At 38.5% G+C, this 24,582-nt stretch overlaps 2 protein-coding genes across 4 annotated transcripts in view; one reads left to right on the top strand and one right to left on the bottom strand.

Annotated features, from left to right (window-relative positions):
* Window positions 1–7,140, top strand: part of AP1AR (adaptor related protein complex 1 associated regulatory protein) — a 34,662-nt gene extending 27,522 nt beyond the window's left edge. The window contains exons 6-10 of one of the 2 annotated variants that reach the window (XM_012436590.3): window positions 389–487; window positions 2,404–2,462; window positions 3,124–3,197; window positions 3,709–3,837; window positions 5,232–7,140. In XM_012436590.3, the coding sequence (XP_012292013.1) occupies window positions 389–487; window positions 2,404–2,462; window positions 3,124–3,197; window positions 3,709–3,837; window positions 5,232–5,497 (627 nt within the window). In that variant the 3' untranslated portion in view covers window positions 5,498–7,140. The remainder of the gene's footprint in view (window positions 1–388; window positions 488–2,403; window positions 2,463–3,123; window positions 3,198–3,708; window positions 3,838–5,231) is intronic. The other variant, XM_012436591.3, reaches the window with a different exon arrangement.
* A 7,080-nt stretch (window positions 7,141–14,220) lies between these two features.
* On the bottom strand, window positions 14,221–24,163 carry TIFA (TRAF interacting protein with forkhead associated domain). Of its 2 annotated transcripts, XM_012436602.2 has the most exons (3): window positions 24,049–24,163; window positions 22,557–22,617; window positions 14,221–15,580 (listed from the first exon to the last, which is right to left on the bottom strand). In XM_012436602.2, the coding sequence occupies exon 3, from the start codon at window positions 15,560–15,562 to the stop codon at window positions 15,008–15,010; it is 555 nt and encodes a 184-aa protein (XP_012292025.1). In that variant the 5' UTR covers window positions 15,563–15,580; window positions 22,557–22,617; window positions 24,049–24,163; the 3' UTR covers window positions 14,221–15,007. The 2 variants fall into 2 exon arrangements, with proteins under 2 accessions (XP_012292025.1, XP_064240067.1); XM_064383997.1 differs by lacking the exons at window positions 22,557–22,617; window positions 24,049–24,163 and adding an exon at window positions 19,440–21,842.
* Between the last annotated feature and the right edge of the window lie 419 nt (window positions 24,164–24,582).

The raw sequence follows: 24,582 nt of genomic DNA, 5'->3' as shown, positions 1-24,582 counted from the left end.
AACGGTGATATAATTGGTCTTAAAGATACTGGATTTATGAGTGCCAAAACCAGTAACCTAGTGAGGGTGATAGGTGTTGGAATGATTGTTTAAAATGAAGATCAGTGCATATTTTAAAAAAACACTTCTATATTTATGCAGATTAATGCTACTGCTTCATAACTCAGTTTCTAAAGAATTCTGTAATGTGTTTTATATCCTTTGGGTTATTTTGTAAAAGAAGAAATTTAAACAGATAATTGCAGACATTTCAATTCTGTTATGCTTTGTAGAGATCAATTATTTTTTAATAATTTATTTTTTGTTTTATAAATAGAAGCATTTTATTTTTAGAGCAGTTAGACAGGTTCTGATTTTTGTTAATCCTTATCGTTTTGTTCATGTACAGTTAGCCTTACAAGAAGAGAAGTTAAGACTAGAAGAAGAAGCTTTATACGCTGCACAGCGTGAAGCAGCCAGGGCAGCAAAGCAGCGAAAGCTCTTGGAGGTGAGGGGAAAAGACCCCAGCATATATTAGGGTTGCTTTTCTCCTTATTTTCTCTGGCAAATCTTAGTTGGGACTTTTTTTTTTTTTTTCCTATTCTCAAGGACTTCTTGTTTAACAACTACTGTATTTATCCATATAGTCTTAAGAATTTTCGAGGCAAATTAGTCAGTCTTTAACAGCTAGAAATAACATCAGATGACATACTTGATACTCAATGCTATTTAGCTTTAGATTAGCAAATGCTGATTCCTGTTTATCATAAAGAAATTTTAGTTCTATAAAATTCAGTATTCTTTTGGAAAAAATAAATGTACTCTTAGAGGGAAAACATTGCAAAACTAGTCTTTAAATATAATTGGCAAAGCATTTTGTTTGGTGAGGTTTTTTTTTGTTTTGTTTTGTTTTTTTAACAGCTCCTTGAATTGCTAGAATTACTTTTATTTCCTGGAACTGGAAAAACTGCTGTTTTGCCCCATAAGGTTATTATTTGCTTCTCATGTTTATTCTTGTGTTTTGCGAGATTGGGAGTTTGAGTCTTGAGAAATCTTTGGTATATTATCAGGAAAGGCAGCAGATTTACCATGTCTTACCATGCTGCATTACCATAATGCCTGGCAGCTATGAATAACAGACATTTATGGAGCCCTGATTAAGTGTCAGGAGCAGCAATGTTTTACCTTATTTAATCCTCACAACAATCGTAGGAGATAATGTTTTTAATCCCTGTTTTACAATTGAGGAAACTGGAGAGTAGGATATGTTTTGTAACTTGCTCGAGATCCTATTAATAAGGGGCAGAGCCAAAGTGCAGGCACAACATTGCATAGTCGGTATCCTTAGTATCTTCCTCCATATTTTACCTCTTTGGATTCAACTCTTTAGTGTTAATACAAATAGTATAAAGATCATGTCACATAGTAAACCTTAGAGAAACTGAAATATCATGTCTTTCATATTGTTACACGATTTCCATGTGAACTGAGTCCTTCTCCCCGCTTCTTTCCTTCATTTCTCTCTTTCTCTTCTGTTTCAGCAGATTATATGAGGGAATATCTTTTTTTAAGTCAGTTCTAAATAATGAACAAGTTTTTAACTTTTACCTTCTAAGAAATAAAAGTATTTTCTGGTTATCATATAGATACTCTTTTTACTGTAATAAATTACTGCTTCCCTTTTAAAGGCAAAGCATTCCATATGCACATCCATATGGGTGATTTCCAAGGTTCTCTGAGTTTTTCCTACCCTGGTTAAATATTTGATGTAGGAACATATTACAGTGTATAGACATACAGACATATGCAGACACCTGCCAAGTCATTTGATTTTCTTGGTAACCCCGAGTTTGTTAGAGCAGTAATATAGCTATCTACAATTTATAGATGAAGGAGCCATAAATAGAGGCCATGCCAGGGATACATAGCTGTCAGCTATCAGAGCTAAAACTCTGACAGTTCTTTCTTCGTCAACTGCTTTTATTATTTCTGAGTCAACTCAGCCAGATCTTTTAAATCTTTTGTTTTATTGCTACTTATTTTACCCAGAATAGAACTTCATCTATTGTTTTAATTATTCCTTTCCTGCTCTTCATTTTTCCAGTTGGTTGGAAGTTCTTGGGTATACTAAGTATGTTAAAGATATCAATACCTATCTGTTAAAAAAAAAAAAGTTATTTTTCAACAACACTATGAATATTCTGGCCACTTCTAGATTATACATTGATAAATTCAGAAAAATTCTACCCATAAATAAAGGGATATAGAATTGAATAGTGATAGATTTAAGGAAAAATATACCCACAGAATAACTTTTTTTTTTTTTGGAAACTAGAAAAAAATGCTTTTTGATATTGCATGAGTGGTTTTAAAATATATAATTTTACAACAGAGTGTTTTTCTTATTACGTTATGTTTCCAAAGCAAGAAAGGCAGAGAATTGTGCAGCAATATCATCCTTCCAACAATGGAGAATATCAAAGGTAAATGGTGAAATATATTCCTCCTTCCCTTTGTGGTAGAAGATTTTATTGCCACATAGAGCATCATTCACCTCAGGATGGGTGTATATGTACTCATGTTTATGTGTTCCCCAAAAATCATTCCTTTTAAAAGATACTGTCTTGGAAGAATACTGAGATCATTTAAGTTGAAACATGATCGTTATTTATTTAAACTGATTTTCTTGCATTTTTAAGAGTGGTCACATTTCCCATATAGAAGCGATACAGTAGCTGAATGCCTTTGGGTGACTTTTATACCTTAGTTTGTTTTCTCTTTAGTCCCTCTCTTTTCTTGTAATAAAGTTTATGTGTGGTCATTTTTTGGAAGAGACATTTCAGTGTCACATTTCCACAAGTATCACTACTCATTCAAAGAATTATGTTCATGCTTATTGTAAAGTTGGACTTATAGCTAAGCTTTGCAGATTTGACTTCAGGATTAACCAAAATCGTATTATTTTTAGTTTCATGCTAGTATTAAGAAAACTAAGAACTGTTTTCATTAGGTTATTCTAATTGTACAGCAGTTATGAATTTGTATGGCATAGGTCTTCAAGCCAAAATGCTATCATTAGCTTAAATATTTGTTTTATTGCATCTACCATGAATATATTAAAAAATTATTTCACTTTTATTACAGTTCAGGACCAGAAGATGACTTCGAATCTTGTTTGGGAAATACAAAGTCACAGTATGAAATTTTTCGAAGTAGTAGTAAGTCTTTTAAAGTATTTTTTATACACTTTTTTTATGCCACAATAAACAGATGAGTAGAGTATACTTATTTTTTACTTATTACAAATTGCTCTATAAGATTAAAATATTTCCTCAAGTTTCAAAAGCAAAAACTTGTATGCTTCCCAATAGTGGAAGCATAGTAGTGGCTCCTTTTGAAAATGTAGGCTGCTTTTTGTTTTATCTTTTTTGTTCATTTGTTTTTTGTGCTCCTTTGTAATTGACTATTAAAAATATGACCCTGAGTTCACCATATTTGAAAAGTTTATAATTATCTGAATTTGCATGTTTGCTGTGCTTAGATGGCAAAAAAAGAAAAAATTTCTTAAAGTGTTCCTAACAGAAACTTAACAATATAATTTCCAGAATTATTTCTTATGAAGCTAAAAGTAATAATATTTAGAGAGAGATAATTGTTGCAAAGTAAATTGGCTGTTGTGGTAGAAGAGTACAGATGAAACCATTCAATTGTACTTGGTGTATATTCTAGGACTCTCATCAGATGCTACAGTCTTGACACCTAATACAGAAAGCAGTTGTGATTTAATGACCAAAACGAAATCAACTAGTGGAAATGACGACAGCACATCCTTAGATCTAGAGTGGGAAGATGAAGAAGGTATTTTATAATTCACAATTTTACCTGAAAAAGTTAACATAATCTCTGTTAATTTATATAAATCTACCTTGGTCTTTATTTAAATGGAAATAAATCCAAGGCCTTGAAAAATCATATAACACTTTTTAGACTATTATTGTATTGATTATCATTGTTGATAAAAATTTTTAGAAAATTGCTTAATTTTTAATGTTTTGTAGATTTAGAAAATAAATGTTAATTTTTTCAAGGTTTTTGAATCCCAAGCCCATGACATTACTCAGTATGAAGGATTACTACCCCCTTGTGGACAGTCTAAAGCCAGAAGTCAAATATAACTTCTTAGAGATAAATCGACAGAAACAAATCTACAAAATTATGTTAGTATCTAGCTCATATGTTTATCTTATCTTTAGAGATAACTTGCTTTCCTGGGTTGAGTTTGTGATTTTTCAGGAGTGACAGACAACACTGATACAGATTTAAATGTTCTTTTATGGTGGGCTCTGATCTTTAAGGTCAAAAAAGAAAATTATTAAATGGGTCTAAGACTTTTTTAAAATCTCTTTGCGAATCCTAGATTTTAATTCTATTACTAATGTTGATTCTGTACTTGCAGATTCAAATTTCTTTTCTGTCCTCTCTCCCTTCCTTCTGCCAGTAAAATGGCATTGTTTTTTCTTTCAATATTACTGACACTTTCACTTTACCAATTTTATTCTGTTCAGAATCAGATCTAGAACAGTTTCCCACAGAAATGTCTCTACTCTGTTGTGGTACAGTCAGAAGAGCATAAGGCCATAGACTTTGGAGCCAAACTGAATGGATTAAAATTCTTGCTTCACTACTTTTTAGCTGTGTGACCCTACCCAAATCACTTAGCCTTTCTGTCCCAGTTACCTCAACTATAGAATGAGAATAGTAATAGTACTGTACTCCATAGAATTGTTGGGGATTAAATCAGTTAATGTCTGTGCCATGTATATAACTGGAACCTAGTAAGTGCTGGAAAAGTATATGTTATCATTAGAGTGATTGTCATTCTCTGGGAAATGAAATTATGTGGGTAGGAAAGGACTTTGGCAGACATACTGACTTGGCCATATAAGACTAATAGCAATTGAAATCCTCCATCCGTTCTGTTTTATTTATGACTCTTCAGGAATTTCGTCTTATCAGATGATCAATGATGCATCAAAACTGCCCTTTGGTGATTGTTAATATTTATTTTTATGTGAGGCATACTTCAGGGTTAGACCCCAACAATTTCCCTTAAGAAGGCCTCCATGGGACTGGGTCTTTAATTCAAAAATCAAGTCTGATAGTTAAATAAAAACTATATTGCTAAACTTGGAAGTTTTTAAATATAGCTTTATTAACTGTTCTGAGATTTCTAAAAACTGTTCAAATCATAGGAATGAATAGAATGCTTCCGATGAGAGAACGTTCCAAAACAGAGGAAGACATTCTACGGGCAGCACTTAAGTTTAGCAACAAGAAGACTGGAAGTAATCCTACATCAGCCTCTGATGATTCCAATGGGCTAGAGTGGGAGAATGATTTTGTTAGTGCCGAAATGGATGATAATGGAAATTCCGAGTATTCTGGATTTGTAAATCCTGTATTAGAACTGTCTGATTCTGGCATAAGGCGTTCTGATACAGATCAACAGACTCGATAGGGTAAAATCGTGTGACTTTGTTTATCAGTTATGACCAAATGTTAAAAACCAACTAGAATGTATAAATGATTGTGCTGAGCCTTTTTGTAAGGGAGACGTGTAAGAAACCATGTTGTAAATGCTTATTTTATTAGAAAGGAGTAAGGATGATAGGATCTGAATGGCTTCAGAATTAAGTGCAATTTCATCATCTGCCTTCTGCTTTTCAAGACCAATTTAATGGTCCTGTCATGTTAATAAAATTTACTTTAAGTCTTTTCTTTATAGCATTTCTGTTAACTATGGTAGATTTCCACTTTAAATTTTTTAAATTTTACTTTGAATGATTTTGAAGCCTATTTCATTGTCTAACTATGAAAATATTAAGACTTTTTTTGTTAATTCTCAGCAGATGTGAAGGGAGCATGAGGAGGGATTGTCAGATTCACATTTAGAATATTGTTCCCTTTTCCAGCATTATTTATTTCTATGACTTCTTTGGACTTTATTATCTAATAGTAAGCACAATTGATTTGAGTAGATGACTCTAAGAAATGCTGAAGTATTGGTTTCTTTCTATACTTATTACATGTCCTAGTATGATAATGTTGATTCAATCTGAGCGAAAGATAATATGATAAAAATAACCCTTCAGAGTTTGGACATTTCAAGTTGGTAATAATAAAAAACAATATTTAAGAAGATATATATATTTAGGTTTTTCCTCTTCATTTTACGTGCCACCATATTAACTTTAAGTTAATTGATATATAGTATTAAGTTTTTAGGTGCCATTATTTTTTTAAAATTCTATATTTCCAATGAATGATCTTAGATAGATTTTACACAGAACATATTCTCTGCATTATTTAAGAAAGGAAAATCTAAAAAGGTAATACGGGTATTTCAAATAAAATTATTTCTGGTATGAAAGACTCCATTGATTTTATTAAGCTTTCCTTTACCTTGTAGTACAAGGTGCTTTAATAGGATAGAACTAAGCATATCAATAACTATAACTGCATTTTGTGATAGACAATTAACTGTTCTTTTCTCTAAAATTTATGTGTCAATTAAAAGGCCAGGGATAGAAAACACTCCATAATTGCTTTCCTTGATTTTGCTGAGGATTCGGTATGATTTTAGTAAGCAAACTCTTTTTTGTTTTTTCCTTAGTGTTTTTTAATTTTCTTCCTCTTGCAACAAACAATGACAGTGCATGTTCTTATAAATATAGGAAGGTCCCGATATAAATAATAATCTAAAGTTCTTGCTGTACTTAAAAAAAAAATCATGTGGCCCTTTCAATATTTGAACTGCTAAGCAACAACATCTGTAGTTTTATCTCCTTTTTTATGTTATAGAAATTAATATGATACTTTAAATATGTAAATAGAATACATTAGGTAATGCTATTATTTATATCTGTCTTAACATAGTTTAAGTTGTAGCTGTGTCTTGGAAATATTTTTAAGGTAATCTATATTCACATTGCCTGTGTTAATGCTTTTTAAAGTTTGTATACATCAGATGTATATTTTTGGTTTGGCATAAGCTACTATTGTAATTTTTCTTGGCTTTTTGTTCATAAAGACTTTTTTGAAGGAATGGTAACAAATGGTAATTCACAAATGGTTGTGAATAAACACATTTTTACACTGAAAGGTAGTAAGAGTTTTGACTATTGTTGATTTTACTCCATAAACATACAGGTATTCTGACCCCTGACTTAAAATTATTTTATTAAATCTGATGTGAAGACAAAAAGAAGTAAATTAAGAAAGCAAGATGGAACTAAACTTAAAAATCCAAGATCATGTCTTTCATCCTGCAAACTAAAAAATAAATGCTACTTTTCTTTTTGGAAAATCAAAAAAAAAATTGTGTTTTAACTGTTAAGAAAAAGATATTAACTTTGTTTTGTTTTTATAAAAAGTACTAGAAATAACTTATTCAGCAAATATTGGGATAGTATTTTAATATTATTGGAACTGTGTCTGGTGGGTGTTAGGGACATAGAAGTACAAAGACATATAAGGTCCCTGCTCTTTGCTTACCATTCTTCTGAGAAAGACAATAATAAGTAAACATATATGTAAGAAAATCACAGGTCACAGTTAGAAAATATACAAGATTTTAGGAGAGAGGGTAACTGGGGGCCAACTGACTACATCTCATATGTCAGGAGAGTCCTCTCTGAGGAAATACCTTGACTAAAACTTAATTGTTAAGCAGAAACCAGTCAAGGAACAAACCTTGCTGTGAACCATGTTATAAGCAAAGGGATGAAGATGTCAAGTAGGTGATGGGATACATGTCTGCAGCTCAAGAAAGAGGTCTATGTACAAGTTTGGGAGTCATTAGTAGGAAAATGGTATTTCAAGTCATTAAACCAGCTGAGTTCATCTCAGGGGAACACATAGGCAGAGAAGCCTAAGTGTGGACATTTAGAAGTTGGGGTAGAGAAACAGCCAAAAGAAACAAGATACAGGAGGAATGCAGGGAACCAGAGAATATAGTGTCACAGGAGCCAGGAAATGAGAGGGCTCAATAATAGCAAAGGCTTTGAAAAAAAGAGGTCTACTGCTTTAGTTGCATTTGGGAACAGTTACACAAATGAAGAGATGGAAACTGAGAAGTTAGGGGGTGAAGAATAAAGAACAGCTAATGCAGACAATTTGAAAAGAGAGCAGAGAAATGGGGTAGCTGGAGCGGGATGTGGAGTTATATTTAAGGTACTAGTTTTAGAGTAGGTAGATAGGCAGATATGAATGGGTAGGACAGGGCCACAAAGAATATCAGGGTGGTGACAGGGAGGGGAAAATCTAACAGGAAACATCTTGAGCTCATGGGCAAAACTTCCCACTAAGAACTTAAGATGGCGGAGTTTGACCTTCCTCTGGGAACATGTCCAGGCATGTGCAATAAGGGGCAAATGACAGAGTTTGACCAATATATGACCTTCCCATGGGGATTGGCAAGGGAAAATTGCCCTAAGAGAGTATGTGCATAACTTCAACCACCAAAAGTCCCTCCCAGATACTGGCAAACTAATGCACATACAGGGAGGGGAAGAGACCAGAAAAAAAATAGGAAATAGTAAATCTCTAAGAGCCCCAAGACAAAGGTCAGGCTGGGTACCCAATCTTTGACATCCCCCTTGGTTCCATCCAAGTGTACTTTTTTTTTTTGATTCAATAAACTCTTGTTTCTGCCTTAAATCTACTTCGGTCTCTTGGCTTAATTCTTTCTCCCAAGAAGACAAAGATCAAGGACCGTGGAGCCTGCCCATACTCACCACTGGTCACACTAGAACTTCTGAAATAATATATTTTGGAAATATGCCTGCTTTTTTTTTTTTTTTAATAATTAGAGAAATATATTTTTCTAGCAGAGGCCAGAGGTTTCATTTGACTATGTAAACATGTCCTAATCATAACTTCTTGAGAATACAGAAATCTAAAAAAGATTTTACATCAAATATATTTATAGTGTTTTCCCATCTTCATTTATTTGGTATCTCTGGTTAATTATCTGACAGTAAAGGAGTTCACAAAAGAAATCTGAGATTCCACATTGAAATCCTAATTGTAAAACAACAACAAGAACAGAAACAGAATCCCTGCATCTGATTCTTGAATCCTTAGGAAATATTAAAGGTGAACATGAAATTAAATTTGGAAAATTATATTAAAATAAATTGTATGAATATTGTTTCATATTATTTAAAGATTTATTTTCTTCCTACCCAGATGTAGTAATGTTCTCTGTAGTTCAGAAATCTTATATATGACCATTAAAAATAAGGACCTAGCCAGGTGTGGTGGCTCATGCCTGTAATCCCAGAACTTTGGGAGGCTAAGGCGGGCAGATCACGAGGTCAGGAGTTTGAGACCAGCCTGGCCAACATGGCGAAACCCCGTCTCTACTAAAATTACAAAAATTAACTGGGTGTGGGGGCAGGCACCTGTAATCCCAGCTACTAGGGAGTCTGAGGCAGGAGAGTTGTTTGAACCCAGGAGGCAGAGGTTTCAGTGAGCCAAGATTGCGCCACTGCACTCCAGCCTGGGCAACAAGAACAAGACCCTTTCTTAAAAAAATAAAATAAGGACCTAACTGTGCTCCATGCAACTCAGAGGAACATGTACTGTGTGTAATGCTGTGGAAAGGAGACCACACGCTTTATCTCAGTTGATCGTCACAGAGACCCTATGAAGGAGGCACTATTTAATTCTTGTTTCTCAAAAGAGAAATCTGAGTTATGTCTAATTACAGGAATGGTAGATAAACCCAAGCAGTATGACTCAGCGCCCACACTCAACACTGTATAATACTTCTCTGTAGAAATTAGGTCAGTATTGTTTTGAGAGCTTTGGAGGCTTCAGGGGATTCTTTTGCTTAGCTGTTAAAAAGAAGGTGTCTAAACTAACTTGGGAGGATTAAAAAATTTTCAAGACACCAAAAGTGATATTATTATAAAAAGGCATTCTGAACTAACGTGAAATTTCATTGTCACACCTTATTGTGACTGTGTAAGCTCGGATGTTTTCTGTTTTAAAATGTCACTGTTAGTTCATTGTTCATAGTCAGTTTTAGATCTAACTTCTTGTTCTACTCTTTCCCGCCTTCTGGCTACTGCATTTGACTAGTCTAAAAAAGAAAAATCACTGTCTTGATTTTGGCTTTCAAGCAGTTATTTTACTGATGCCACTGAGCAGGACCAAACTAGTTCATCTCTAGTCCCTCGGCACCCTTCCATCAGTAACAAAATTATGAAACCAGCAAAAGAGCTGAAACTACTGCCTTCTCACTTTCTTCACCAGTTCTCCCGGCCCTAAATTCATTGCTTAAGATGTAAAGGACAAGTAAGTATTTTCATGTATGTTGAACAGTATAGTAGTAAGTGGTTGGATCTGAGGACAACTCATACCAACTAGAAGCCCATTAAATTCCACCCACACTTTTTCTAGTGCTCATCTGGGTCACCACCTGAAATGGAAACTGATGGTTTCAATCATGGTCCACTTAGTGAAATAATAACAACACTTGTTATCTTAACAATATAAGGAATTAATTAAACAAGTGTTAGAGAACTGGAAGAGTAAAAAGAGCCAGGAGATCACATGGAAGCAGCCACCACATATACACACACAAAAGGTTAACAGCAGTTATCTTCTGGTAGTAAGGTTATGGCTAATTTTTCTACAGGGCATGTATATTTATTTACACATATAAATTTTTTTTAATGTAAAGCTTAAGTGAACATATACCTCATCCCACCTCCATTGAAACAAATACCACCACTCACATTAGAGTCTAAAAGTAATGCTTCTTACATTTAAGTCAGTTACTGTATTAGAGAGTAGGAATAGAATTCTCTAGAAAATGATTATGTAACCATATAGTGTATGAGATTTAACCATTGGAGTTGCAGGTTTAAGAAGAGACTGCCAGTGATTCTAACACTGGCACCATTAATACACCTTTCTACCTAAACAGCCCCAGAAAAATCACTTTCCAGGGACAAAGAAGTCCTTAAGGTGTGTATGGAAGGTTTCACATCCTAGCTGCAGTACCTTGTATCAAACACCAATACTTTTGTTTGCCCCCACCACCACACTTCTGTGACCTTTTTTTTTTTTTGAGAAAATGCTGTATCTATCCACATGGTCACTGACCAGAGCAGCCATTATATAATGTGACTGCATTAACTGAGACAAGTTGATTGGTGAAGGGGTGGGCACCTGACCCAAGCTGACCCTTCCCTGGAACTGGTCAGGAGATCAGGTCACTTTGGGGGATCAATAACATGTAAAAAACTTGGGAGCTACAGGTGGCCATGGAGCCAATACACATTGAGGGGCAGAGCTGGAGGTGTTTGAATTCTGCCTGGGTCTGCTGCATTCTTTCCTCAGGTTCTGTGAAGTATGGCAGGTTTCCTCCAACAACCCCACCTTGGGTGGTGTAGCTCTGGCAGAGATGCTGACTTTGTAATAAAAACAATTCTAATGCTATGCGGGTAATCCCCCATATAGGCACTAAGAAGGAGAGCTAAGCAGAATCCTGGCACAATTAGTGCCTGAAGAGTATCTCAATTTACAGTGTTACTACTCAGTTATTTCCCTTTATATAATCCTCTACATATAATCATATATTAGTTCATAGAATGAGTGCCGAAAGAATATCTTACCACTCCGTTATTTCCACATATATATATATATATATATATATATACATTTAACTGTATCTTAGTTCATAATCGGAGGAATGCCTAGAGTAGACACAGTACAGAGAACCAATTAAAGAATAAGCAGCTTATAGTCGGAGGAATGTCCACAGCAGACAAAGTGCAGAGCATGATTTAAGGGAAAAACAGTTATAGCAGGACAAGAATCCATGGCCCAGGCAGCAGCGTTCAGTATCATAAAGATACCTGCTGTATGGCAGGCTTGGGGCAAGAGCCACTCCTCCTGATAAAGGAGTTGTAGGACCTTGCGTCCAGTTCTTGTGGAAGGCTGCCCTGAGACCAGCAATCTCTCGGGCATCCGAGGGCTCAAAACCCCTCTGGATAATCGCACCTTGGTGACTGTGAACTTTATCAGCTCTTGTTACTGTGCTAGCTCAAAAGCATCCTCCTATAGAACTCACTAGAAGCTGCCAGCAGGTGGCGGTAAGCCCTGACAGCTCTGTCACTGCTGTGTGACTTAAGCATCCGCCTATAGATCTTCTTAGGAGTAGCATGCCCATAGATAGAGGTACTGCACACTGCACCCTCTTCACTGCACACGGCCCACCTCCATGCCTTGGTGACCTAAGGGGGGTGGACCCCTTGCTGCATACTGTTCACCTCCTAGCCTAGGTGACGTAATGGGGGTGGACCCCTTGTTTTATTGCTCACAACCCTATCACTATCCTTAAAGATGACTTCACTCCCTACCCTGCCCCCAACCTAAACCCAATAAATACACACACTTCTGGACATTCAGGGCCTTGCCTGTCTCTGCTTATAGGTGGTTTGGCCCCCCTGAGCCCAGCTGCATTTTCCTTGTATTTCTGTGTCCTGTCTCTTTATTTCTCAGATCCTACACCTCAGCACAGCATAAGGGACACCCCACGACCCTGTGGGGCCCTTAGCCCTACAATACTAATCTATTGCTCCTTTATTATTGGAGCATTCATTATTATTTACTACTGGAGTTGGGCTATGGAAAGTGTTTTATTCTTTGGAGAACAATAATAAACATTTAGCAACCCACTCTCTCCTTTGCCAATCTTTTAAGAAGAAAAAATAGAAAAAAATTTAATATTTCTCAAGTTGAACAAAACTCTTTCCAAGATATACATTAGGAGATATCATTATTCTGTATGAGCATGAGATTTTCCTGGCCCTAAATATTACTTAACACATTGTTTGGGGGTTCAATAACAATAATACATGAATCCTTTAATATTAAATTTATAACTTAGAAACACATTCATCAGCCTCAAAGACAAGAAACAGAGGTGAAAGTCTTCCAAAATAGTCAAAATGTGACAGTATGCACATATTAAAATATATATACTTCACCCATAGAAAGGCTTCATCATGACACTATACACTGTAAGCAATTCAAAGAAGCTGGGTGATGTGGCTGTAAAGCCACATCATACAGGAAGCTATAATCCTATAAAGAATCAGTAGTAGATAATCTTAGACTAAGGCGAGTATATTAGTTTTCTATTTGCTGCTGTAACAAATCACTGCAATTTAGTGGCTTATGACAAACACAAATTTATCATCATAAAGTTCTGTAGGTTAACAAGTCAAACATATCTCACTGGACCAAAATCAGGGTGTCCACAAGAGTTTGTTCCTTTCTGGTGGTTTGTCTTTTCCAGCTTCCAGACGTTCAACGCACACTTTCCAGCTTCAAGGGACTGTCCACATTCCTTGGCTCACGATCTCCTTCCTCCCAGCAACAGCAGGTCAAGTCCATCTCACACCTCATCACTCTGACATACTGATCTGCCTCTCTTCCACTTTTAAGAATCTGGTGATCAATTGGGCACACCCAGATAATCCAGCATAATCTATTTTAATTTCATCTGCAGCCTTAATTCCCCTTTGCCATGTAACAGCACAGCTACAAGTCCTGGAGACTATCACATGGACACCTGAACATCTTTGGATGGATCATTACTCTGCCCTTCACGGAGAATAAGCAGGAAAACTAGACGCAGGAACTAAAGCAGTCATTCAGGCCACTTTGCATAGGGACAAATATTTCACCCTACTGGGATAGTTCCAGGGCTGGGGAGTCAGGGTTAGGGTGCTGGATATCACATATTGCCCAGGAATAGACTGATGGTCTGAATCAAGACGAGGTTTAAAGCCTGTTTTGTTAAGAGGCTGGAGAGTTCACCAAAGCATTTTTTAAAGGATGTTACAAAAATTTGGACTTCTTACTATAGGAAATTTCATTTACCTGGAAAATTGTACAGTAAGCCTTACTACCTGGCAATGCTACAATTTACCTTAACTAAATGGTTACCATTATTTACTTAACATTCACTATCTTAGTTAAGATGAGTTGAATAAGTATCTTAAATTAAAAAAAAAAATTAAGAACTGAAAAATGCTTTTTAAAGTGGACATTTCAGAACTATTTAAGCATTTATTATAAACATTTTCACGTACATTTATCTATGAAAAGTAGCCCAAGAACAGTTCTTTCCCTTATTTAGAAAAAAATTCAAAGAAAATGGCCAATTAAACTTCGACTTTATTATGTACACGGATACTATTAAAAAGGTGAATTTGTGAAATTTAAAAATTTTGTATAACGCATAAAAATCAAACTTCTAATTTTGTAAGTAAATAATTCTAAACACAACACAGTGGTGCTTTAAAATGTTTAAATGTTTGTCTTAGATGCTGAACATAGACAAAGAGAGCTGTCATCTTAGGAGCAAACACACTACAACTCTGTAAAAACAAGTCATAGAAAAGCAAGGTAGTATTTCTCAAGTAAGTCCTCCCATACTAAAACCACAGTGACGCACAGACGCTAGTCTAGAACCTATTCAAGTGTTCCGGTGCTACAAGTCCTGACAGGCTACAAACACCAGTAACAACCTGCCTGGAGCCTTGGCCTTGAAAACAAATGGCTGCTGTGAAATAATGTGACCAAACGAAGAGACGGTTCCTTACAAAAACAAAGCAAAACACCAATGAAAATCAAGCAGAAAAAGAAAATAATAGAACCTTATTTTGAGAACACTATTTCATCCCAACGGATATCTTTTTGTATATTAATCCTCACAGATGAGCAGTTAAAATAATTTTGTGCAGCTCCAGGAATACAACAGGTGACTAAGTTAATGACTAACACAATTTACAGACTTCAAAGTGATAATACTGAAATTCCAAATTTCACAGCACAACAGATGACTATAACATACTACCCAACAAACGCTTAATAAGTAGTGTCTGTAGAGCATCTACAGGCTTCTTTGTCCTTCACATTTCTTCTCTGAGACCTTCTGTGTTCATTACTCATTTTCATCCATTTCTGTAGGAGAACTGCTTTGGGAGGAAGAGAGCAAATAAATGCCATACTCAGGTATGGGCCTGTGCGGTGGCCAGTTGTTTTCTTGCAAGAGTGATCTTGGAGATAAAATAAATTGAATCTCAAAAAATTCCAATGATTCTCCATCTTCCTTCTCCATCAGAAACTGATACTCTCCAAATCTGACCATGCACCTGTATGGCAGGTCCATTTTATTTAGGTAGCCCAGCTCTCTACTGTCCATGATCAGACTGGCCTTTTTACTCATATTTTTAATTTCAAAGGAGAGAACTGAGCTGTTGAATTTTTTAAACAGCTGCAGAGAAAACTGAACTCGAGAAACCTGTCTGTCCTGAAAAACATAACGACAGATGTTGGAATTTCGGCCAAATTTCACCACTTCACTGGAAGGGAGTTTGTCTCTGTTACAAAACCTTATTGACTGAAATATTCCACTTTGCAACTGGCCGGGATGGTAGACCGTTATCTGGAGACAAGTTACTGTCTCTTCTGTGTCAGCATCTTCAAAACTGGACATGATGTGCACAAGGCCCACCTGCAATAATTAAATTACCACGTTAGTTTCTGCTTATACACGAAGCATTGAGAACTTTGATTCTAATGTTTTGATGAACACCTGACAGGCAATTTATTTGGACTTAAGGAAAACAATACATAGATAATACTTTCAATGAACTAGTCGACATGTGAAATCTTATACCAAGCCCTAAAAAATCACCGCACTAGTCTTTCCTATCTGTTTCATTTCTAGTTTGACTATAAGCCCATACATAAGGCCGGGCTCAGTGACTTACGCATGTAATCCCAGTACTTTGGAAGGCCAAGGCGGGCGGATCACGACGTCAAGAGATCGAGACCATCCTGGCCAACACAGTGAAACCCCGTCTCTACTAAAAATACAAAAAAAAATTAGCCGGGCATGGTGGCACGCGCCTGTGGTCCCACCTACTCGGGAGGCTGAGGCGGAAGAATCGCTTGAACCCAGGAGGCGGAGGTTGCAGTGAGCCGAGATTGCGCCACTGTACTGAAGCCTGGTGACAGAGCAAGACTCAGTCTCAAAAAAAAAAAGACCACACATAAAATGCAGATAATAACAAAGAATGATTATTGATAAAATAGAGTGACTTGAGCACAAAGAAAATACGACAGGTGTACTTTAAAAAGAAAATTAGGAAATAAAAAATTCCTTTGGTTTAAATACCCTCAGAGGATATACACATAAAGAAACCCTACAGTTTATTAACTGGATTATAATTAAATATATTATGAATTGTGAAACCTGGTTAAATAAACTTAATACTTATAAACAGACAATTGCAACATTTATCCTTTATTTCCTCTTTATATCCACTTTGATTTCTAACAGGTAAATGATGAAAATTAGTAAATGCTTTAAATGGTTATTTTATTCTATAATTTCAAATGTTAGACATTACATACTTTTAAGAATATAAGTCTCCATGAGGTGGTTCCAAATATCGCGGCCTGCACTGGTAATAAAATTATTTATTTTTGTCTGTGGTGCCCAGTGACTGGATGGACAAAACTGTCATTAGCTACAAATCGCACAATCTAACTGTTGTTAACCACATCCCTCGAGAGACGATGGTCGAGGTGCCCTCCACCTACTTTGATAATCAGTTGAGTATTTAAAGCAGTATAACAGGACAGAGAAATAGCTACTAAAATTTTTTGTGAAGTTACTTCAACATACAATGTCATTTTAAAACAAATTTAATATTTTAAAAGTACATGCACATGATTTTTAAATTCAAACACTAACAAAGGATTTTAAAAAACCAGTATCTCTGCCCGACCTGAAATCTTTGTCTCTTCCTCTCCTAGAGTACAACCACAACAAAAGCTACTTCTTTTATCCTTACAGAAATTTTCTTTACATAACCAGCATAAAACTGTGTGTACACTCTCTCTCTCTCTCACACACACACACACACACGCACCCACATTACTCCACAGAGAGAAAAAAATTTCTTACTCAAATAGAAACATGCTATAAAACATGCTCTATTTAGTTCTGAAACTTGATTTTTTTTCGTTTCTTTTTTTTCCTTCTTCTTCTTCTTCTTTTTTTTTTTTTTTTTGAGACAAGTCTCTGTCGCCCAGGCTGGAGTGCAGTAGCATGATTTCAGCTCACTGCAAACTCTACCTTCCAGGTTCAAGCGATTCTCCTGCCTCAGCCTCCCAAGCAACTGGGATTACAGACACACACCACCACGCCTGGCTAATTTTTGTATTTTTAGTAGAGAAAGAGTTTCGCCATGTCGGCCAGGCTGCTCTCAAACTCCTGAGCTCAGGTGATCCGCCTGCCTCGCCCTCCCAAAAGTGCTGGGATTACAGGTGGAAGCCACTACGCCCAACCAATTTTTCAATTAATAATACATATGAATGACGATTTTTCCATATTTACACATACAAATGTACCTCATTCTTTAAGAGCTGCATAGAATTCCAAAACTCTAGCGTGGCGGTCAGTGAACCAGGACATAGAGAGGTACTGAGTGCCGCTGCATTCCTCGAATGGCTCTCACTTGCTGCTGCTACTGGTCACTATCTGCTTATACTGATCTGGGGTTTTGAGATCATCGGTCTTAAGTGAGATTGATTTGTAGTTTTATTATTTTTTGTTTGCCATCTATATTAGATGTTGGCATCAAAATTATGCTAGTTTGAAATATAAAAACAAAAACCAGGCCTGGAGTGGTGGCTCATGCCTGTCATCCCAGCACTTTGGGAGGCCGAGGCAGGCGGATCACGAGTTCAAGAGATCGAGACCATCCTGGCCAACACAGCGAAACCCCATCTCTACTAAAAATATAAAAATTAGCCAGCCATGGTGGCAAGTACCTGTAGTCCCAGCTACTTGGGAGGCTGAGGCAGGAGAATTGCTGGAACCCAGGAGGCAGAGATTGCAGTGAGCCAAGAGTCACACCACTGAACTCCAGCCTGGTGACAGAGCGAGACTCCGTCTCAAAAACAAGCAAGCAAGCAAACAAACAAATAAACAAAAACAGAATATTTTCCTTCCCATTCTATCTTGCTGCTATTTATGTTTTTTTTTTTTTGAGATCTTGCTAGGCTGAAGGGCAGTGACGTGAACTTGGCTCACTGCAACCTCAGCCTCTCAGGATCAAGCAAATCTCCCACCTCGGCCTCCCAAGTAGGTGGGACTACAAGCATGTCTCACCACTCCAGGCTAATTTTTCATATTTTAGTAGAGATGGGGTTTCACCATGATGCCCAGGCTGCCATCCAACTCCTGAGCTTAGGCAATCCACCCACTTCAGTCTCCCAAAGTGCTTGGATTACAGGCAGGAGCCATCATTCTAAGCCTTGTTATTTACTTTTAAAATACAATTTTCCTTTCTGTTTTACAAAGTTTTGCTGCTGAAAATCACTCTCAATTTATTCAATTATCCAACAAATGACATAACTAAGCAATATTCCTTTTCTATTGATTTGAAAATGCATCTTCAATTTTATTTTCATAATATATTTTTTGAACATTATTGCATCATATTGCTCTACCCAAGCAGGCCACAGATGTCCACCTATAAGGAGAAAAATTGAGAAAAATCCTCAGAGTCCTGTGCTGAGGTAGTAAAACTTACTATGAAACCAAAGTCAGCAAGAATTAACACACAATGGGTAGAACTGGTTAATCCATTTTACACTGTGATTTGAAGACACTTTAATTATGGTAATAAAGTCCCATTATTCAGGAAGCAGACAGCATAAAAGGATAATTATAGGTCATGGGATGATGCATTAGCAGTCAACAAGAAAAGCATTTGCTATTAACAAGAGCCTGAAAAAGAAGCACAAGAATCTGTCAGGGATCTCCAGCTTTGTTTAGGATATGCTGCCATCAATCTAGTTCATTCTTGGACTTCAGGCAGTAAGAATTCCAGAAGGAGAACTGGATTAAAAACCGTGGTGTATTCTGAATCTAAATAGTCTTTTGGTTACATCCAAATTTTGGTTTTGTATGCTTTACATAAGCTATTATTTTATAATTCAGTCTTCTGAGCAAATCCACCACAAGAAAAGCTTATCCCATCACCCCATATAGGTTCTTATACTCAGTCCCCAGGGCAGATACGTTATCCACCATTAGAGAAAAAAATGGCATTCTGGTTTATACATCAGTGGCTATGAGTGCCTTGGTGTAGATCAGTTCTCTGGGTTTGATGAATCTCTGGGTTCACAATTGTTACTCCATCCAACAGACACTAAGGCAGACTACATTACTGTCAAATATTTGCTGCCTTGTTTCTGCAGGTCTATCCCTACCAGACCTGCCCCTTTAAAACAATGATCCATTTTGTTAACAACCATGTCAATGAAACATGAATGGAAGTGATGCAGAAACTTACTTCCAAGCAGAAGCTTAAAAGCCACTGTGTAGTTCTCCTTTCCCTCTTTCTCTTGTCAAAACTTCAGCAGTTCCCACAAGGGGCTGCTCAGTCTGGGTCCCAAAGGGAAGAGCCAAAGACAGATATATAAAGGACAGGTAATATTAGCCAAAATGTCAACCCTTCTTCCAATAAGCCACTGAGATTTTTGAGGTCATTTGTTACTGCACCATAACAGAGACTGAGCTGATGGATTTTATACATTCACCTATCTTATGAGGGTATAAAACCACAGCAAACCCGGACAGTGATGTGGTTTGGCTGTGCCCCCACCCCAATCTCATCTTGAATTACAGCTCCCGCAATTCCCACATATTGTGGAAGGGATCTGACGGAAGGTAACCGAAACACGGGGCTAGGTCTTTCCCATGCTGTTCTTGTGATTGTGATTAAGTTTCACCAGATCTGATGGTTTTATAAGGGGGAGTTTGCCTGCACAAACTCTTCGCCTGTTGCCATCCATGTAAGACATGACTTGCTCCTCCTTGCCTTCTGCCATGATCGTGAGGCCTCCTCAGCCATGTGAACTGTGAGTCCACCAAATCTCTTCCTATATAAATTACTCAGTCTCAGGTATGCCTTTACTAGTAGTGTGAGAACAAACTAATATAGACAGGAATAAGGGCTACTACTTATGACATGCCTTTCATGTACCAGAAGACTGCTAAGTCCCTGACACGTTGTAACGAAGTACCTCCATTTTTCTAATTAATCGTTTAATTTTTAAAAATTATTTTCTTTCCCCCTTTCCCCCTGTGCCCTGCTTCCTACTTAGCCCTTCAGAAATGCAAATGTAACCTTTCACCTCTCCTGACCAGACATTCCCTACAGGGCAAGTGTTGGGAAAAGCAGCAAAGGAGAAAGGACTTACAGAGTGCCTACATAAACTGGTTATGAGTAACATATAAACAAGGAACAACAAACTGCGGAAGGCCGCAGGAGGCCTCTGAGGAGGAAGGCCTCTCCATGCCTCATGTTCCGGTGCAGGGTGACCTCAGCTCTGTTACCATAAACATTGTGCTCAAGGATGTAAAACCCCTTCATAGCACTATGACGTAGCCAGACTTGTAGGCTCCTTGTCAGGCTTGCATTCCATCAGCTGCACATAGATAATAAGCTAAAGATAACCACATGTTCTTGTTTTGTGAAACTCCCAAACCACCATTATCAATCCTTAGAATGACACACCAGTTCTGGCTCACTAATTCACTTTTGGCTCACTGATTCACTCCATCACGTCACCCACTCTCCACTATTACTCCACCCCTACCCTGTAGATCAAAGTGACTGTAACCAATAAATAGTGTGGATGATCAGAGTTCAGCGCCTTCACTGCCTCCTCCAGAGTAATATGTGATGGTCCCCGGTCCCACTCTTTGCACTCTTAATCTGTCTTTTTCTCATTCCTTTGTCACCACCGAACATGGGGTACCCATGGGTGATATAAGGCTGGCTACCTGCAGGCAAGTATATCTAACTATGTGCTCCAAGACGATCTCGACTTTGATCTCTCCTGGAGAGTTGACAGTTGATTTGTAGACCAAAGCATGTTCCCACAGAACTCTCACCTCCAGGGGGTGGCCTCAGAACTCACACCTACTACGAGAGCATGGCAAAAGCATGCCTACTTGGCCACTTATATAACTTATATTTCTTCCCAGGAAGAAGCCAGCTCTACTGTCTGGTAGATAAGGCACCAGGCAAGTGGGGGACCACCTGCTCTGGCTCATTTCCCACCCTACTTTATAAAAGTGTTCACTTTCTGCTCCAAAAGTGAAGCAGCACATTCTGCATGTGGATAAAGGAAGGACATTTTGTGCCCCCTTCTCCAGGCTCACTTAGGAATTCCCTTTTTTTTTGTGCCAGACCTCACTCTTGTTAATTGGACTCTGCATGTAGTGAGCAACTAACCTGCTTTTTGGTGGCAACAGGTCATCTATTCTTCAAAATAACCCTGTGAATCGCTGCTTCACTGATGAGGGTGCTGAATCTCAGAGAGTTTAAAAACCAGTCCAGATCACAAATCCAATGTCAAAGACAGGATTCAAACTCTAATGCACCCTCTCTTAACCGTTACAAATACTGCCTCCCTAGTTACCAGTTACTTCACAAACTTTAGCAGTTAACCTGTAGAGAAGGGGGACATAAAGGTGTGTGGGCTACGACCAGCAAGGCACCAAATGAGAATCTAATACTGGGGAGGGAAATACGCCATTAGTGCTACCTCATAGGAGGAACAGGCTCTGAAGCACCAGGTTACTGTGAATATCAGTTATCCTTAAGCCTGGGTGTATAAATGTAAGCATGGACCTAGTGCTCATTGGTAATTGTGGCAGGTTGTTTGAAGACTATCTTGATCTCTAACTTCAAACAAATCTATTTGTTTATCTCCAAAGCCACAAGGTCCCTCTACAAAGTGGCCTGAATATCCTGACATTTCAGAGTGGTCAGCAGAAAAACAGGAAAGACAGAAGCTAACAAATAACTAAAACAATGTACTTAAAATTGTGAGATTAAAAAAAAAATCACTGGCGCACATTTGCTCAAAACAGCATTTTAAAATCTGTTAGTCTTAAGTTATCAAAGAAAGAGAGGAACAACGATTTTATATAGTGGTAACAATGGTTACCTCTGGAGACAGAAACTGGGGACCCAGGATAGGAAGGGGACTGACTTGCCACTGCACACTCTGTACCTTTGGAATTTTATACCATGTGCACTTCAATGCACGTGGTATAAAATATGGACACAGAAAATACTTGTTATTCAAACATTTAGCAAATACTTTATTTACAAAGTCACCAATCATCTGATTTTTATGGAATTGACTGTGGTTGGAGATTAGCAAAGTATCATTAAAGGGGTAAACTGTAATATCTGACATGGAAAAGTCATAAAACACTGATTAATATCTGACAAACAGATCTGTGTTAACAAAGGAACTACAATAAATATTGAAATAAAAAGAAGCAATGCAGTCGGGAACTCTGTCTCTAAAAGCTTAATACAGAAGGCATGGATGCTGCATTCTTGAGTGTCTAGCTCTTCTGTGCTAGACATCAGTATGTATATACTTACCTGGGAGGCTTAGAGCTGGAAAGAGAAGGATTAGATTTAGTGCAAGGCTTCTGACTCCTCTCTGGGGAAAGAAGAATGGATATGTGTAGAGGTGTTATGTGCAAAAACAGCACTTCCATTTCTGCTACCCTCCTTGTAACTCCACACACACACACACCACACACACGCACACGCACACCCACCCACACACGCGCACACACACACCCTAAGGTCCTGCAAAGCCAGTGAAGAGATATACTACCCTCACTTTGCAGAAGGATATTTGGCCTTAAAATGTCATAAACAAAAAGACATACAGAGATATTTTCGCTAAAAGAAGCCAGGTGTCTAGGCAGTTTAACAGAAAGCTTGGCACCCCTGGGTGGTCATGCATGCCAACAAGATTTCTCAGGCTTTAAGAAGTCTGTTTTTTAAAACAAAATGGACTACACTAATGGAGTCTGCTTTGGATGGTGAAAATTTTTACTTTCATTTCTCCCCCACCCTCCTCTCCCCAGTTCCTTCTGAATGCATTCTCAAGAAAGAGTTATGTCTTTGGGTGGTTGCAAGTAGAAGTTTCGAGGCTTTTCTCCCTAATGAAAACCAAACACTGAGCACACAGGAGGGGAACAGAAACTTGGAACGGAGCAAAAGACCAAGTTATCCTCCTGCCTAACCCTGCTCAACAGGATCACCCTGAAGTGTGGCTCTGAAGACATTTGTGAACTCTGGCACAGCTGTTTGGCAGAAGTAACACTAAAGCCACAGGTCTTGCAAAAACAAAGAACAACGACAACAACAAAACGTGAAAACCAAACACAGCTGGAGGAAACCCTTAGGAAAGCTCCGTGTTTTTCAGGCATGAGATTTTCCTTCTCCCACTCTCCCTGATTTGCCTGACCCCACTTCCCGGTCGCTGCGGACATCCGCAGTGAGGCTTAGTGTGGATTTTGGCTCAGAGGATTGTGTAAATTACACCTTTCATCTGAAATCTGGGGAAAGTCCCAGAAAACAACGGATGACTATATTTCTCTCATGAACCAGACTGAAGCAAGAAGTTAGGTCTAGGACCAAGGATCTTGACGCTCGGGGAAGCCCAGGGCCCCGCAGAAAGGTCTCGCTGGGCCTCAGAGAGCGTGGGGCCGTGGCAGGTGGCAAGGGGGGGTCACACACAACTGCTCTGGAGCCACACTGCATAAATGGCATTTTTATTGTTTTCTGATTAGAAAAACGTGGCAAAGAACACTAAAGTACAGAGAAGACACACCCCATCTCCAATATTTTATGTAAATATCCTCATATTTTATGAAGCAGGGAGTTGCCGTCTATAATTTTTGCAGGCTTTGCTTAGCATATCATGAGCGTGTGCCAGCCAGCCAGGTCGGCAGGAGCGGCGGGGAGTGACTTCCTATCCGACACTCCGAAAACCTCCCGGACAAAGCTGCTGTGTGCGCAGGAGGAACAGAAAAGGGCCAGTCCCCACCTCACCCCCAGCCCGCCGCCCCAAAGGTACCTGGGGCTGGGGAGTCCGGGAACTCTCCTGAGCTGTTGGGCTCTCCCGGCTCAGAGCGCCCCGGGCCGCTGCTCCTCCGCGCAGGCAGGTGTGAGCCGGGGGATACGGGGTACGGAGCCAGCGACCAGGGACCGCGGGCCGCCGATCCTCCCGAGCACACGGCGTCCCCTCCCCCTGGCTGCAGAGCGCGTCCTCGGGCGCCTGGGGCCTCAGTGATGCCCGCAGCGAAGGCGCGGAGGTTTTCAGGCTCGGAGCGCCCGCCCAGCTCCCGCCCCTTCCCTTCCTTCCTCGCGAGGTGACGCTGGCGCCTTTCGCTGGAGGCACCCAGCCCCCCGGTCGCCTCGCTCAGTTCTCTGGCGGGGTTTGGTGCGCGGTGCACCGACCAGTACCGCGCCTTCCCAAACCAGTGGACTCACCAGAGAGCCTGATTGGCGAGCTAGAGAAAAGAAGGGAACTGGATCACTTCAGCATTGAGGGGGAGTTTTCCCCCAAATGAGTGTTGTCCCGGGGCGGGGGCAGGGGAGGAGTTAAACT

The sequence above is a fragment of the Aotus nancymaae genome, unplaced genomic scaffold (assembly GCF_030222135.1).
Source record: "Aotus nancymaae isolate 86718 unplaced genomic scaffold, 86718_ANA_hifiasm-v0.15.2.pri h1tg000033l, whole genome shotgun sequence".
In the NCBI taxonomy this organism is placed as follows: domain Eukaryota; kingdom Metazoa; phylum Chordata; class Mammalia; order Primates; family Aotidae; genus Aotus; species Aotus nancymaae.
Note: the sequence above shows the minus strand (reverse complement) of the source record. Positions and strands in the feature narration are given on the sequence as shown.

Coding starts and splice junctions, on each gene's coding strand:
- TIFA (XM_012436602.2), bottom strand. CDS start 15,562: ATGTCCAGTTTTGAAGATGCTGACACAGAAGAGACAGTAACTTGTCTC.